The sequence below is a fragment of the Anomaloglossus baeobatrachus genome, chromosome 5, assembly GCF_048569485.1.
Source record: "Anomaloglossus baeobatrachus isolate aAnoBae1 chromosome 5, aAnoBae1.hap1, whole genome shotgun sequence".
NCBI lineage: Eukaryota > Metazoa > Chordata > Amphibia > Anura > Aromobatidae > Anomaloglossus > Anomaloglossus baeobatrachus.
In genome coordinates, this window is record NC_134357.1 from 395,298,719 (window position 1) to 395,315,606 (window position 16,888).

Here is a 16,888-nt window from a genome sequence, read left to right on the forward strand (position 1 = left end):
CATAGCTCTGCTACATACATAGCTCTGCTACATACATACATGAATCTGCTACATACATACACACATAGCTCTGCTACATACATACACACATAGCTCTGCTACATACATACACAGCTCTGCTGGATACATACACACATAGCTCTGCTACATACACACATAGCTCTGCTACATACATACACAGCTCTGCTGGATACATACACACATAGCTCTGCTACATACATACACACATAGCTCTGCTACATACATACACACATAGCTCTGCTACATACATAGCTCTGCTACATACATACATGAATCTGCTACATACATACACACATAGCTCTGCTACATACATACACACATAGCTCTGCTACATACATACACACATAGCTCTGCTGCATACATACACACATAGCTCTGCTACATACATAGCTCTGCTACATACATACACATAGCTCTGCTACATACATACATGAATCTGCTACATACATACACACATAGCTCTGCTACATACATACACACATAGCTCTGCTGCATACATACACACCTAGCTCTGCTATATACATACACACATAGCTCTGCTACATACATACACACATAGCTCTGCTGCATACATACACACATAGCTCTGCTACATACATAGCTCTGCTACATACATACATACACATAGCTCTGCTACATACATACATGAATCTGCTACATACATACACACATAGCTCTGCTACATACATACACACATAGCTCTGCTACATACATACACACATAGCTCTGCTACATACATAGCTCTGCTACATACATACATGAATCTGCTACATACATACACACATAGCTCTGCTACATACATACACATATAGCTCTGCTACATACATACAGACATAGCTCTGCTACATACATACAGACATAGCTCTGCTACATACATACACACATAGCTCTGCTACATACATACAGACACACACGTAGCTCTGTGGGGCCCACACACACAGCTCCAGGGGCCAGCACATACAGCACCGGGGGGCAGGGCATACACCTAAGGGGGGAGAAGCCCATACAGCTCCCCAGGGCCCATAAATCGGGGGCGGGGAGGGCACATACCTCTCAGGTCACGGTGGAGAGGGGACCCACAAAGCGCCGGAGAGGGGGCCCACACAGTGCCGGAGAGGGGGCCCACACAGCGCCGGAGAGGGGGCCCACACAGCGCCGGAGAGGGGGCCCACACAGCGCCGGAGAGGGGGCCCACACAGCGCCGGAGAGGGGGCCCACACAGCGCCGGAGAGGGGGCCCACACAGCGCCGGAGAGGGGGCCCACACAGCGCCGGAGAGGGGGCCCACACAGCGCCGGAGAGAAGAGCTGTGCTGGGGGTCGCTGGCTGGCACTGCAACTCCTTCATCTGTGGGACTGAGCAGGCCGGTCGGTAGCTCCGCCCACAGATGAAGTTCAAACCAGGAAGTCTGCGCGCCTTAAAGGGACGGCGCTGCAGATTCCTGCCGAGGACTGCGGAACTCGGCCCGGGGGCAGCAGAACTAAGGCGAGGGGGCCCCGGCCAAGGGGCACCAGAACTGACGAGGCCGAGTGGGCCCCCCCGGCTCTCCAGGGCCCCGGCATTTGCCCAGGTATGCCGCGTGCTGACGCCGGCCCTGCGCGTGATCCAATATACGCTGTCAATCACAACATGCTGCTATTTTTGTCTCATGCCAATTAGACATGAAAAGAGCAAAAATCACAGATCCGGATCTGTTATGCCTCATTGAATAACATTGGTCCAAGTGCAGTGAGAGATTTTCTCTCATTGCACTCGTCCGATTCATACGCTTAGGCACCTTTCACATTGCGCTTTTACTTACGTTCAGTGGTCCCCTCGGGGCATCCGTCCTTACCGCCCCTCCCCCACCCCACAAAGCAGGACCATTGACTATAATGCAGCAGACTCCGCTTGCGTGTGCTCTGTCTTGCTCCATTTTCGGGCATATACGTTTTCTGCAGGCGGACACCAAAATATCGTCGACTACGTTCAGGTGTCCGCCTGCAGAAACCGTATATGCCCAAAAATGGAGCAAGACAGAGCACACGCTACCGGAGTCTGCTCCATTATAGTCAATGGCCCTGTCGGAACATGCATCTGAAACATGCTTTGCAGGGTGGGTAGGCGTGGTTGGGATGGATGCTCCGACGGGACCTGTGAACGTAAGTAAAAGCGCAATGTGAAAGCAGGCTAAGGGTCATTCATATGAAGGATACTGATATGCGCAACAAAAAAATTAATAAAAGTTAACAAGAAAAAGAAATGTCAGAAGGAAGAATCAATGCATATGTTAATGTTGTATTAACTGCATATTACAAGCAGATATATTTATATAAAAAGGAAGGGATATGGCAGGTGAGTATAAGTAATATAAGAAAGTTCAATATACACTGAACAAAAATATAAACGCAACACATTTTTCATGAGCTGAACTCAAACTTCTTAAGCGGGCTTTACACGCTACGATATCGTTAATGAATTATCGTCGGGGTCACGGTGATTGTGACGCACATCCGGCGTCATTAACGATATGGCAGTGTGTGACACTTATGAGCGACTTTAAACGATCGCAAAAGCGGTCACAATCGTTTGCCGCGGAGAGGTCGTCCTGAAACAAAAAATCGTTTTCTGCTTATTAGTGATGTTGATCGTCGTTCCTGAGGCAGCACACATCACTGTGTATGATCCACAGGAGCGACGAACATCTCCTTACCTGCCTTCACCGGCAATGCGGAAGGAAGGAGGTGAGCGGGATGTTACGTCCCGCTCATCTCCGACCCTCCGCTTCTATTGGACGCCTGCCGTGTGACGTCGCTGTGACGCCGCACGAACCGGCCAATCGGCCAGAGAGACGTCGTTAGGCAGGTAAGTATGTGTGATGAGGTTAAGCGAGGTTGTGCGCCACGGGCAGCGATTTGCCTGTGTCGCACAACCAATGGGGGCGGGCAAGAGCGAGATCGCAGCGTGTAAAGCCCGCTTAATACTTTTTCTATGTACACAAAAGGCCTTTTTCTCTAAATATTGTTCACAAATTTAACTAAATCTCTTAGTGGGCATTTCTCCTTTAGGCCGATTTCACACGTCAGTGAAAAACACATACGTGTGTTCTCCATGTGCTGTCCGTGATCAGTAATAGCACATGGAGATCAGGCACTCTAAACTCACCTGTCCTTGTTCCTGCTGTCCGTGGTGCTGAAGTATCCCAGATGCTGTCTCCCCGCGGCTGCAGTTACTTCCGGGTCGGCTGTGCAGTGCATATGTATGAACATAATTAGCTGGCCTGGAAGCAGGAGACAGCAGCTGCTGAAGACAGCGTCGCTAGAGACGGGTGAGTTTAAAAAGCTTTTGATTTTTAATGCACGTTTTTTTCTGGTACGTGTTTCACGGAACACACCATTGTGTGTTCCGTGGGACATCAGTGATGCCAGAAAAAAATGGACATGTCTCTGTGTGGAAATCACGGACACACGTGTACACTGCACGAAGAAACGGTCAGTGAAAAATCACTGATGTGTGCGCAGACCCATTGATTGTAATGGGTCTGCATATGTCCGTGATTCTGGTACATATAAAAACTAGCACATACGTACCAAAATCATGTCATGTCTCATACCTCATGTGCAGGGTATTGCAGCTTAGATATTCATGGTTACGACCATTCATACAGTGACAGTTAGGCGGGCTTTACACGCTGCGACATCGCTACTGATATATCGTAGGGGTCACGTCGTTAGTGACGCACATCCAGCGCCGGTAGCGACATCGCAATGTGTAAAGCCTAGGTACGATGATGAACAAGCGCAAAAGTGACAAAAATCGCTGATTTGTGTCACGTCGTTCATTTTCATAATGTCGCTCCTGTTGCAGATACGATGATGTTTTTTCGTTCCTGCAGCACCACACATCGCTGCGTGTGAAGCCGCAGGAACGACAAACATCTCCTTACCTGCGTCCACCAGCTATGAGGAAGAAAGGAGGTGGGTGGGATGTTATGTCCTGCTCATGTCTGCCCCTCCGCTGCTATTGGCCGGCCGTTTGGTGACGTCGCGGTGATGTCGCTGTGACGCCGAACGCATCTCCCCCTTGAAGGAGAGATTGTTCGGCAGTCATAGCAACGTCACCGACCAGGTATGTGCGTGTGACGCTGCCGTAGAGATAATGTTCGCTACGGCAGCAATCACAAGATATCGCATATACGACCTGCGCGGGTACTATTGCGCTGGACATTGCTAGCCGATGCTAGCGATGTCGCAGCGTGTAAAGCCCGCCTTAGTTAGTTGCTCATAACCATGGATACCTAAGCTACTGTGATGCCCTGCACATGAGGTAAGCAAGATAGCTATTCAGCAGAACTATACTACATTTCTAAGTAGAGGTATTTGCTAACACTATTACACATACTATATATCGGGATAGGATTTTGGAGACAAGAATAACCCTTTAATGCCACTATGATTACATTTTACCTATAGGGGCTACACAGTTTTCTCAGTGATTCCTATGGGTAGCAATAGCTGAACCTTTCAAGATTAAATGGGGGAGATCAATTTTAAGGAAAAAAAAAATACCAATATATAAGCAACAATGATGAATTTGTCATCAATGGAAACAAATATCTCTGGGACACATATCTAGCTCCAGAAGGGAAATCCCGTCCCGTGACATCAGAACTGGAGAGGTGGCAGCTCTCTATTTGCTTCTATGGGAATTCTAACGATAGCTGAGCTAGCATATATATTTATGGCATATCCTGTGGATACATTATAAATGTCAGAGATGGGAATACGTCTTTAAGTTTTGTGATTTCTTTGCAGTAACGTTTTTGCTGATACAGATGTGCGAGGGAAAAAGAGTAACCAAGTTCTTTTTTTCTTACCAAAATTTTCCTTTTTTACCTCTTTAATTGCTTAAGAATTTTAGAAAACAACAAGCATTACAGAAAATTAACTGTGACCTATAATATGTGGTTTATCAGTGCACATAATTCTGAAATCCTGGATGATGCTGGGAGGGGGCACCAGCAACTCAGCGGGTTAGAAAATGATTTAGTCAAACACCATATTGTTTCACAGCGGGGAGCTCTGCGGTAATTTTAGTTTGTTGCAAATTAAAAATAAAAAAGCATACATTTCTGAACAGTCACCGATAGAAACTAAAGCGATACTGCTAGTGATATTGCCCATTGCAGCCAAAACCATGTACCCAATTACCACCTTACTTACCTTACTTACTTCAGATTACTATCTAGGACTAAAAAGATCATTAACTCATATTTTATCAGTGCCGATGTGTTTTCTTCTCTGTTCACAACTAAAGTTGCCTGGGGGTAACCCTTGACTCTACTCTCTCCTTCAAGCCACACATCCAAACCCTCTTCACCTCCTGCCGCCTCCAACTCAAAAATATTTTCGGGATTCGTACATTCCTTTCCCAAGAAGCTGCAACAACCCTAGTGCATGCCCTTATCTCCCGCCTGAACTATAGCAACTTCCTGCTCTGTGGCCTCCCTTCTAACAGTCTCGCACCCTCACAATCTATTCTAAACTATGCTACCCGACTTATCCACCTGTACCCCCGCTACACCCCAACCGCTCCTCTCTGCCAATCCCTTCACTGGCTTCCCATTGCCCAATGACTCCAGTTCAAAACATAACCATGACATTCAAAGCCATCCACAACCTGTCTCCTCCCTACTTCTGTGATATAGTCTCCCGGTACTTACCTGCACGTAACCTCCAATCCTCACAAGATCACCTTCTCTACTTCCCTCTCATCACCTCTTCCCACAATTGCATCCAAAATTTCTGCAGTGCATCCGCCATACTGTGACATACTCTGCCACAACACATCAGACTCTCGCTTAGCTTGAAAAGCTTCAAAAAGGAACCTGAAGACCCACTTCTTCCGACAAGCCTATAACCTGCCGGAACCCTCAGTCCACTATAGCACTACATGACCATCTCTACCCTCACCTACTGTACCCTCACCCATCCCCCTAACTCCACTATAGCACCGCATGACCATCTCTACCCTCACCTACTGTATCCTCACCCATCCTTTGTAGACGGTGAGCCCTCGCAGGCAGGGTCCTCTCTCCTCCTGTACCAGTCTGTGTCTTTTTTGTTTATGATTATTGTACTTGTCCCTATATGTGTACCCCTTCTTCACATGTAAAGTGCCATGGAATAAATGGCGCTATAATAATAATTAATAATAAAGCTAAATTCAGACTTCTTCTGCAGAGAGAACTAAACTGTAGAGGTTCACTCAACTCCCCAAAATTCTTGTTAACATAGGAAAAAATACTGCACACATAAAAGGAAGTAAGACTGCAGGATCAGACTACACGGGATTTGTTTGTAGTCTGTTACCAAGGAGAAACAGGACTGCATAGGAAAGCATTTTTAATTAATACCATTTGCTCCATTTTTTAATTTTACAATCTTTAAATCTGTAAACATAATTGTGGCAGTGAAGAACATACTATTTAGGTAGCAGAAGACATAACCATTGAATGATCTTGTGTCTCTTCAGCTGGAGTTTGTAGACTATGTGTTCCATGTGGAGCGGGGACGCAGGGAGACAGCAAATCTGGAGCTGCTCCTGCAAAGGTGTAGCGAGGTACAGCATTGGGTCAGTACCCAGACCCTGCTCTGTGAGGCACCAGCGAGACGCACTCAGCTCCTCAAGAAGTTCATCAAAACGGCAGCAATGTTAGTAGATTGCCCTTTATCAGTTCTCAATGATCATACTCTTTTCTTGCCTAAATACTATCTACTGTAATATATTAAAACCTTTACCTGTTTCTTCTGTTATTCTTCCTCTCTATCTATTCTTTCTTCCTCTTTGCTTCACTATCACTTTTTTCCACCCTCTCGAGCTCTCATTTTCTCTCTCGTCTCTCTGTGTAACTCACTCCTTCTATTTTATCTTCTCTCCCTCTCTTTTACTCCTTTTCTCTCTATCCTCTCTCTCTCTCTTTTGATCTCTTTTCTCTATCCCTTACTCTCTTGCTCTTCATCTCTCTTTTCCTCTCCTTTTCTCCCTCTTTCATCTCTCCATCCCTCTCCCTAGCTCATTCTATTGAAGTTTATCCATTATATTTGTAAATAGTAGGATATAGCTCGATTTAAAGAAATTAGACAATTGGGTGGTGCTTCCAATGTTTACAGCCTCTATCACTTTATCTTACTTTCAAATCCAGTAAATGCTCTTTTACTTCATAATATATATTTTGTAACCTCAACTTCTCATTATGTCTCTACCCTGGACTCTCCACAGTTGTAAACAGAACCAGGACCTCCTATCCTTTTTTGCTATAGTGATGGGTTTGGACAATGGAGCCGTGAGCCGCCTACGTGTTACCTGGGAGGTAAGGTGAAATCTCTACCCTCTTTACTCATATGACAAACACAATGAAATAAAAATACTCACAAATAATAGTACAAGTACTGACATTCCACCAACACAGGGCAACACTAAGCTCTTATAAGATAGTAAGCCATTTATGATCAGAGGGAGGCAGTCATTTGGCAACATACTTTACAGTGTTGTCATTCAATGATATCTATATGTATAGCATATCTGTCTGACTTGTATTGATAATGTAAAAGTAAAATGGTATATTCCAGAATATCTCAAAAAGTATCACTATGCGTAGCATCAGAGCGTAATGTTGCCTAATAAAGGACTTTTTTACTTTCACAATTATCATGAACAAGGTCCCTGTGAAGGCTCATTCCACAATAATCATGCAGCCTAAACAGGCTGCCAATCACCCGACGAACAAACAAATGCTCGTTCATCCAGTGAAATGCCCAAAACATTATTGTTTTGGGCAGCATATTGTCCTGTGTAAACAGAACTTGCGCTGCAGAGAACAATGGCAGCCGATGTGCACTGAACTATCTATTACTGATTCATTACACATCTAAAGCGGGGTCAACCTGTGTGACAGGCTATTAAACGACCACCACTATAAACGAACTATAAGATTTAATTTTAAAGGGAACCTGTCATGTCCCCAAATACTATTAACCTGTAGATATGGGGTTAATATGCAGGTTAATCTGTAGGTAATTAACATTACAAAGCTGTCCATCTGCTGCACTGAAAGCTTGATTCCTCAGAGATAATAACATTTACTCCTCCCAGGAGCTGCTGGCTTTCAGTCATAGAGGTGTGCCGGAGGTTGTCCAGTCACTCTCGGAGCATCAGCTATAAGCACATGCTAGCACTTTGATTGACAGCTTGATCTGCAGCGCTCTGTGTGATTGTAGCCGCGGTTCTCTTGTTCTCATAATTACAGCAGCAAAACGCTTTGGATTCTATTCAGCATTTTGAGCTCCAAGTGCAATCCTTTTAAGGTCTAAATTGCAGCCAAGATTCACCGTTCATACAATATTCTGCAACTGTGGTACAATCCCAGAACTTTCTGATGCCTGAGTGGCTGGGGTGATAGGAGTCATGGGAGTGATAGGGGAAGCTGCATGGGATTGTAGCCGCACCAGCCTGCCTCTATGGCTGGAAGCCAGCAGTTCCTGGGAGGAATAAAGTTAATTTTCTCCCAGTAGCCACGTGGCTGGACACGTTTATAACACTATTAAAGTTCAGGTTAACTCTATATTTTCAGGTTTATTATGTTTGGAGATATGAAAGATTCCCTTTTAATCATTCTATCATAGAGTGGGTGAAATAAGTATTGAACATGTCACCAGTTTGTTCAGTAAATATATTTCTAAAGGATCTATTGGCCTGAAATTCTCACAAGATGTCGGTAACAATCCATGCAATCCACACAGGCAAATAAATCAAACCATAGATGTACATAAATAAAATTATGTGTAATAATGAGAAATGACAATGGGAAAAAGTATTGAACACATGCAGAAAGATGTGCAAAAAGCCATGAAAAGTTATGATACTAGGTGAAATCTATCAGTAATTAGCAAGCAATCCTGCCACTTATTGAAAATGAATATCAGCTGGTTCAAGTGATGGCATATAAAAAAGTGTCTCATTACCAAGGTGTCACACAAGAAACATCTCATGATGGGTAAAACCAGTGAGCTGTCAATACTTTCACAACCTTATTGTAACAAAATATATTGATGGCACTGGTTACAGAAGAATTTCTAAACTACTGAAGGATCCAGGGAGCACTGTTGTGGCTATAATTTGGAAGTGAACATCATTTCCCAATAAATCGGCTATGACCAGCTGCTCCCCAAAAGATTTCAGACAGAAGAGTGAAAAGAATTATCGGAAATGTTGTCGAAAAACCAAGGACCATACAAAAATTCATGGAAAGAATACCTCACATAAATAAATACTTTAATAATCAAAAAAATCATCTGGAAAATGCATATATAAATGCATATATAAAGCTACTAAAACATTACAAAACAATAATGGAATGCACTAGAAACATGTGCATGCTTCTGACTGTAACAACCCTGGCCAAAGTAACACAAAAATATACCAAAAGTACTGCTAGTGATACACACTATACAGACACATAAATAGCAACTAATGGTCAGCAGCCAGAGGCAGCAGATATAAAGTGCAACGTGGTAAACTGTAGCGATGCCCTGTACCCGCACTACCCCATGAACTACTGTAACAAATGAGCAAACCAAAGGCAGATTATGTACTATTATTACCAAATAGGTGAATGTAAAGCGCCTGGGTCCACCCCAACGCCTATTCTCCCCGGAAGAAACTAAAATTTTAAGGAAAAGGTGTCTGAAGTTTCTTAAAGGAGTTTCCCACTGGTTTTTCAAAATGTGACAATTCCTTAAAAAAAAATAAAGAACTAAAATGTTTCTTATCACTCCAATCTCAGCCAGGACCAGAAATGATGATGTTTGGTCTTTTCAGTCATCAGACCACTGATGCCTTGGATTGGCTGTAAGAATAGGTGACGAATGGATATATACTAACAATACTCATTCCTAATTATCTTGTAAATGTCCCTTTTACACTTATTTGTTTTATTTACTAAAAGAAAGTAGAAAGAATAAGAATACCGTTTACATAGAAGGTTCATGATTATCGCTAATATGAGATATAAAAAGCCCAATATCCCAGATCTGCAAATACAATACTTCCCCTTTTTCACCTGTACAAACTTGAAGGATGTCGGCCTGGGACCGCTCATAGAGTCCCACGGCTTTTAGTATCATCTCTACGCTGATGATACGCAGATCTACCTCTCTGGACCTGACATCACTTCCCTACTAACCAGAATTCCGCAATGTCTGTCTGCTATTTCCTCCTTTTTCTCTGCTCGATTCTTAAAACTGAACATGGACAAAACAGAATTCATTGTCTTTCCTCCTCCTCACTCAACCCCCCCCCACCTGACATATTCATCAATGTCAATGGCTGCTCACTTTCCCCAGTGCCACGTGCTCGCTGCCTGGGAGTAATCCTAGACTCTAATCTCTCTTTCAAGCCACACATCCAAGCCCGCTCCACCTCCTGCCGGCTCCAACTCAATAATATTAACCGGATCCGTACATTCCTTTCCCAAGAAGCTGCAAGAACCCTAGTACATGCCCTTATTATCTGCCGCCTGGATTATTGCAACTTCCTGCTCTGTGGCCTCTCTTCTAACAGTCTCTCACCCCTACAATCTATTTTAAACTATGCTGCCTGGCTAATCCACCTGTCCCCCTGCCACTCCCCGACCTCTCCTCTCTGCCAATCCCTTCACTGGCTTCCCATTGCCCAACGACTCCAGTTCAAAACCATGACCTACAAAGCCATCCACAACCTGTCTCCTCCCTACATCTCTGACCTAGTCTCCCGGTACTTACCTGCATGTAACCTTCGATCCTCACAAGATCTCCTTCTCTACTCCCCTCTCATCTCCTCTTTCCACCATCGCATTCAAGATTTCTCCCGTGCCTCCCACATACTCTGGAATGCTCTGCCACAACACATCAGACTCGCCTACCTTGACAAGCTTCAAAGGAAACTGAAGACCTACCTCTTCCGACAAGCCTACAACCTGCCGGAACCTTCAGTCTAATATAGCGTTGCTCAACCAACTCTACCCTCACCTACTGTATCCTCACCTATCCCTTGTAGACTGTGAGCCCTCATGGGCAGGGACCTCTCTCCTCCTGTACATGTCTGTGCCTTGTATTGTTTATGATTATTGTACTTGTCCCTATTATGTATACCCCTTTCACATGTAAAGCGCCATGGAATTGAAGGCGCTATAATAATAAATAATAATGCTAAATGTATTAATAAATTAATTTCTTCTTTTTTAGAAATTACCTGGAAAGTTTAAGAATCTCTTTAGAAAGTTTGAAAATTTAACGGTGAGTTCTAGACAAGATTTATTAATGCTATGCTGGGACTTTATTTCTTTTTGCAATTGTTATATTTAGGGCTGCAACTGATTTCAAAGGGAAGCTGCAACCTAAGGCCACACAACTATAGTAGAGGTGACCACGTTATATTTCCAGACTAGTGATGACCAGCATGGTCACCTTTATATTACACAATTGCCAGCAGTGAGTATGGAGACCATGCCGTCACCTCTAGCTATGGTCACCTTTCCACATGATTTTACAACACAGAACTAATCATTCCTAAAGATTCAATGATATGGTTGAAACACACATGGAGAAATAACCTTTGCCATGATGTATTACAGACATTAGGCACACTAAATGGATAGTTGGAGCATTTTGCTTATGTAGTTCAATGGAAGCATCTGCTTGTTCCCCAAAAATTGTGCTAAACTTCAATTAAGAATATTGCTTAATTAATTTTCATTTACTTAAAGGGGTTGTCCATCTTTTGGGGACAATTGTTATGTTTTCCAAATATGCATGTAATTGGGGCTAAAATCAATTTTGCAACTGGGATTTCTTAAAAATGTTGCAGTTTGTCTTTTATAGTCTATGTTGTGCTGGCTGCAGAATGAATTAACTGAGCATCCGAGTTTGTAAATTTTTTTTGTCCTTTTCTGAGCTCCTCTCAGCTGAGTTATGACCACAGACAACAAAGTTCAATGTTTAGGGATATAAAAAGCCGGGGAAAGCAAAACAAGTTAATGAAAGCCAATTGCAAAATTGATTTTTACTTTCAAATGCATGCATTTAACAAAAAAAATCTCCCCCTTTAAGAAATTCTCTTTTCCTGTAACACCTTTATCCTCCTTTAATAGGACCCCTGCAGGAATCATAAGTCATATCGTGAGATGGTCTCTCGTATGCGACCCCCTGTAATCCCATTTATCCCCCTTATGTTGAAAGGTAAGCAGATATTAATACCACTTATACATAAACTACTTTTATCTCCTAAATATCGTTTTGCTCTCTTTTTTTACTTTTTGCTATTGCCTTTGTTAATCAAGTGTAGCTGTCAGATCTTAAGGACCACTGGCACTGGCAGAAAAGGTAGAAAAGGATCAATACATAGCAGTTCTTTCTGAAGTAAGAACTGATGTAGGGATATATAACCCACACCTATGTTACTACACAATTATAGGCAGATTTGCCATTCAGAGTTCTGGGAAAACTGGGTTGGCTAGAGTGGAAATATATTCATAACCTATCTTTTCTGAATATTTTATTTTGGCGATCTTTAAAGGATTGTAACAAGTAACCATTAACTATAGTAAAACTCTGCTTAGAGCCCCTCTCCATCAGAACATGAGGTGAATTATTATTCTGGACTCCACTCTGTCCCTTGTCTTTTCCTCCTTTCCCTGCTCTCAGCAATTATTCTGGACTCCACTCTGTCCCTTGTCTTTTCCTCCTTTCCCTGCTCTCAGCAATTATTCTGGACTCCACTCTGTCCCATGTCTTTTCCTCCTTTCCCTGCTCTCAGCAATTATTCTGGACTCCACTCTGTCCCTTGTCTTTTCCTCCTTTCCCTGCTCTCAGCAATTATTCTGGACTCTACTCTGTCCCTTGTCTTTTCCTCCTTTCCCTGCTCTCAGCAATTATTCTGGACTCCACTCTGTCCCATGTCTTTTCGTACTTTCCCTGCTCTCATAGTGATTATTCTGCATTCCACTTTGTCCTGTGTCTTTTCCTTCTTTCTCTGCTCATAGTGATTATCCTGGACTTCACTATGTCCCATATCTTTTCCACTTTTCCCTGCTGTCATAGTGAATATTCTGGACTCCACTCTGTCCCTTGTCTTTTCCTCCTTTCCCTGCTCTCAGCAATTATTCTGGACTCCACTCTGTCCCTTGTCTTTTCCTCCTTTCCCTGCTCTCAGCAATTATTCTGGACTCCACTCTGTCCCATGTCTTTTCCTCCTTTCCCTGCTCTCAGCAATTATTCTGGACTCCACTCTGTCCCTTGTCTTTTCCTCCTTTCCCTGCTCTCAGCAATTATTCTGGACTCTACTCTGTCCCTTGTCTTTTCCTCCTTTCCCTGCTCTCAGCAATTATTCTGGACTCCACTCTGTCCCATGTCTTTTCGTACTTTCCCTGCTCTCATAGTGATTATTCTGCATTCCACTTTGTCCTGTGTCTTTTCCTTCTTTCTCTGCTCATAGTGATTATCCTGGACTTCACTATGTCCCATATCTTTTCCACTTTTCCCTGCTGTCATAGTGAATATTCTGGACTCCACTCTGTCAATTGTCTTTTCCTCCTTTGCCTGCTCTCAGAGAGTATTCTGGACTACACTCTTTCCCATGTCTTTTCCCCCTTTCCTTGCTCTCATTGTGATTATTCTGGACTCCACTCTGTCCCATGTATTTTCCTGCTGTCCCTGCTCTCATAGTGATTATTCTGGACTACACTCTGTACCATGTCTTTTCTTCCTTTCCCTCCTCTCATAGTGGTTATTCTGTACTCCACTGTGTCCCTTGTCTTTTTTTCCTTTCCCTCCTCTCGTAGTAGTTATTCTGTACTCCACTGTGTCCCTTGTCTTCTCCTCCTTTTCCTGCTCTCATTGTGATTATTGTGGCCTCCACTCTGTCCCTTGTCTTTTCCTTCTTTCCTTGCTCTCGGTGATTTTTCTGTATTCCACTCTGTCCCATGTCTTTTCTTCTTTTCCCTGCTCTCGGTGATTATTCTGGACTCCACTTTGTTCTGTGTCTTTTCCTTCTTTCTCTGCTCATAGTGATTATCCTGGACTTCACTATGTCCCATATCTTTTCCTCTTTTCCCTGCTGTCATAGTGAATATTCTGGACTCCACTCTGTCAATTGTCTTTTCCTCCTTTGCCTGCTCTCAGAGAGTATTCTGGACTACACTCTTTCCCATGTCTTTTCCCCCTTTCCTTGCTCTCATTGTGATTATTCTGGGGACTCCACTCTGTCCCGTGTATTTTCCTGCTGTCCCTGCTCTCATAGTGATTATTCTGGACTACACTCTGTCCCATGTCTTTTCTTCCTTTCCCTCCTCTCATAGTGGTTATTCTGTACTCCACTGTGTCCCTTGTCTTTTTTTCCTTTACCTCCTCTCATAGTAGTTATTCTGTACTCCACTGTGTCCCTTGTCTTTTTTTCCTTTCCCTCCTCTCATAGTGGTTATTCTGTACTCCACTGTGTCCCTTGTCTTTTTTTCCTTTCCCTCCTCTCATAGTGGTTATTCTGTACTCCACTGTGTCCCTTGTCTTTTCTTCCTTTCCCTCCTCTCATAGTGGTTATTCTGTACTCCACTGTGTCCCTTGTCTTTTTTTCCTTTCCCTCCTCTCATAGTGATTATTCTGGACTCCGCTTTGTTCCTTGTCTTTTTTTCCTTTCCCTCCTCTCATAGTGATTATTCTGGACTCCGCTTTGTTCCTTGTCTTTTCTTCCTTTCCCTCCTCTCATAGTGGTTATTCTGGACTCCACTCTGTCACGTCTTTTCCTTCTTTCTCTGTAATCATTTTTACACTTTCTCCTTTCATCAAAGTTATCACTACCTGCATCTCACTTTTGTGAATGAAGATTGGGGCCATTTTTTCTTGGTTATTATAGAAGCTAATATGACTGCTACCTTGGTAGTTATGGCCATGTGTCTAGAGTACCTAAAAATTTGCAAAAAGTTTTACATTTTTTGTGTCTCTTTAATTCCCTTTTTTTGGGTGCATTCCCCACCAATCGCTGAAAAGACCCCTGATAAGTGTGCACCTCACGAGACATGAGCGCACGGTGGAGTATGGAAGGAGTACAGCTACTTCAATCGATACATAGACCTTGCACAATTCTCTGGGTCTTTTGAGAGACTGGTGAAGAACCCACCAATCTTAAGAGAACACACACAAATTATTTTTTTTTTTGTAAAGAATTAATCTTTAAAATAGAGCTTCCATAAGGGATTATGCCAGATGTTTCCATCCCTTTATCACTTTTGAGGCTAGAATAGAGAAGCGAGTGGTGCTATTCTTGGCATATGTTATAAATATTCATATAATCTATGAATACATATAATATATAATGTATATGCCATGTGGATCAGTCATACTATAGATCTGTCATAAGACTAGTGTGAACAGGTCTTCCTCTACCGTAGGTATATTCTTTGTAGCTGTCGCTTCTCTCTTTGACCCTCCTTCCTTCTCTCGTAGACCTTACCTTTTTACACGAGGGAAGCAAAACGTTCCTCGATGGACTTGTAAACGTGGAGAAAATGGTGAGCCCCAGAATAAAAGCCTGTGTTTTATCGCTTTTAATTTGCAGTTAGTACAACAAATTCAATTATAGAACATATGGCTGAGAGATAGCGCCTATAGATCACAGTGGAGATCACCCAAGATCACACTCTGCAGCAGGATATCCTTGCTTTGTGAAGACCAGGACCCTCTGTGATACCTTCCCTATAAATATCCCACTGGAACAAGATTTTCAGTTGGAAAAAAAAAAGAAGTAGCAGAACATTTGTTTTAATGATACGGGGAGTGTGAGGTTGTCATGGTGACTGTTCTCTCTTCACTTCACAGCACGCTATAGCAGAGAAAGTGAGGACTGTGCGGAAATACCGGAGCAGCCAAATGAGTAAGTGCATGAAAGCAGTGAGAATAAAAGTGTGAAATCATTTTGCACTTATTTCCCAGATTATGGAGCACAGCACTTGCAATTGTAATGACTTAATTCAGCTCCCCAGTCTCCAGTATTTGGGGATTATTATTATTATTATTATTTATTTATAGAGCACCATTAATTCCATGGTGCTGTACATGAGAAGGGGGTTACATACAAAATACGTATACAAGTTACAGTAGACAGACTAGTACAGAGGGAAGAGGGCCCTACCCTTGCGGGCTTACATTCTATAGGATTATGGGGAGGAGACAATAGGTGGGGTGTAGGTCAGGCGGCAGCTCCGCACGGTGGTCGGGCGGCAGCTCCGCACGGTGGTCGGGCGGCAGCTCCGCACGGTGGTCGGGCGGCAGCTCCGCACGGTGGTCGGGCGGCAGCTCCGCACGGTGGTCGGGCGGCAGCTCCGCACGGTGGTCGGGCGGCAGCTCCGCACGGTGGTCGGGCGGCAGCGAGTTCATTGTAGATTGTAGGCATTTCGGAACAGGTGCGTTTTCAGGTTCCGTTTGAAGTTTGCAAGGGTAGGGGATAGTCTGACGTGTTGAGGCAGCGAGTTCCAGGAGACTGGGGATGCTCGGGAGAAGTCTTGGAGTCGGTTGTGTGAGGAGCGAATGAGAGAGGAGGAGAGGAGGAGATCTTGGGAGGACCGGAGGTGACGTGTTGGAGTGTAGTGGGAGAGTAGTTCGGAGATGTACGGAGGGGAAAGATTATGCACAGCTTTGTAGGTCAGTGTTAGAAGTTTGAATTGGATACGGTGGAAGATTGGAAGCCAGTGGAGGGACATGCAGAGAGGAGAAGCGGGGTGGTATTGAGGAGAGAGGTGGATCAGTCGGGCAGCAGAGTTAAGGATGGACTGGAGAGGGGCAAGCGTGTTGGCAGGGAGGCCA

General features: G+C 43.8%; 1 protein-coding gene across 4 annotated transcripts in view; it reads left to right on the forward strand.

The window, feature by feature from the left end:
• The window catches only part of RAPGEFL1 (Rap guanine nucleotide exchange factor like 1), a 136,486-nt gene that overhangs the window by 113,775 nt on the left and 5,823 nt on the right, over nucleotides 1-16,888 (forward strand). For all 4 annotated transcript variants that reach the window (XM_075350148.1, XM_075350149.1, XM_075350147.1 and 1 more), the window contains 6 exons: nucleotides 6,534-6,712; nucleotides 7,281-7,371; nucleotides 11,282-11,332; nucleotides 12,187-12,274; nucleotides 15,533-15,597; nucleotides 15,905-15,959. In XM_075350148.1, coding sequence (XP_075206263.1) covers nucleotides 6,534-6,712; nucleotides 7,281-7,371; nucleotides 11,282-11,332; nucleotides 12,187-12,274; nucleotides 15,533-15,597; nucleotides 15,905-15,959 — 529 coding nt within the window. The remainder of the gene's footprint in view (nucleotides 1-6,533; nucleotides 6,713-7,280; nucleotides 7,372-11,281; nucleotides 11,333-12,186; nucleotides 12,275-15,532; nucleotides 15,598-15,904; nucleotides 15,960-16,888) is intronic.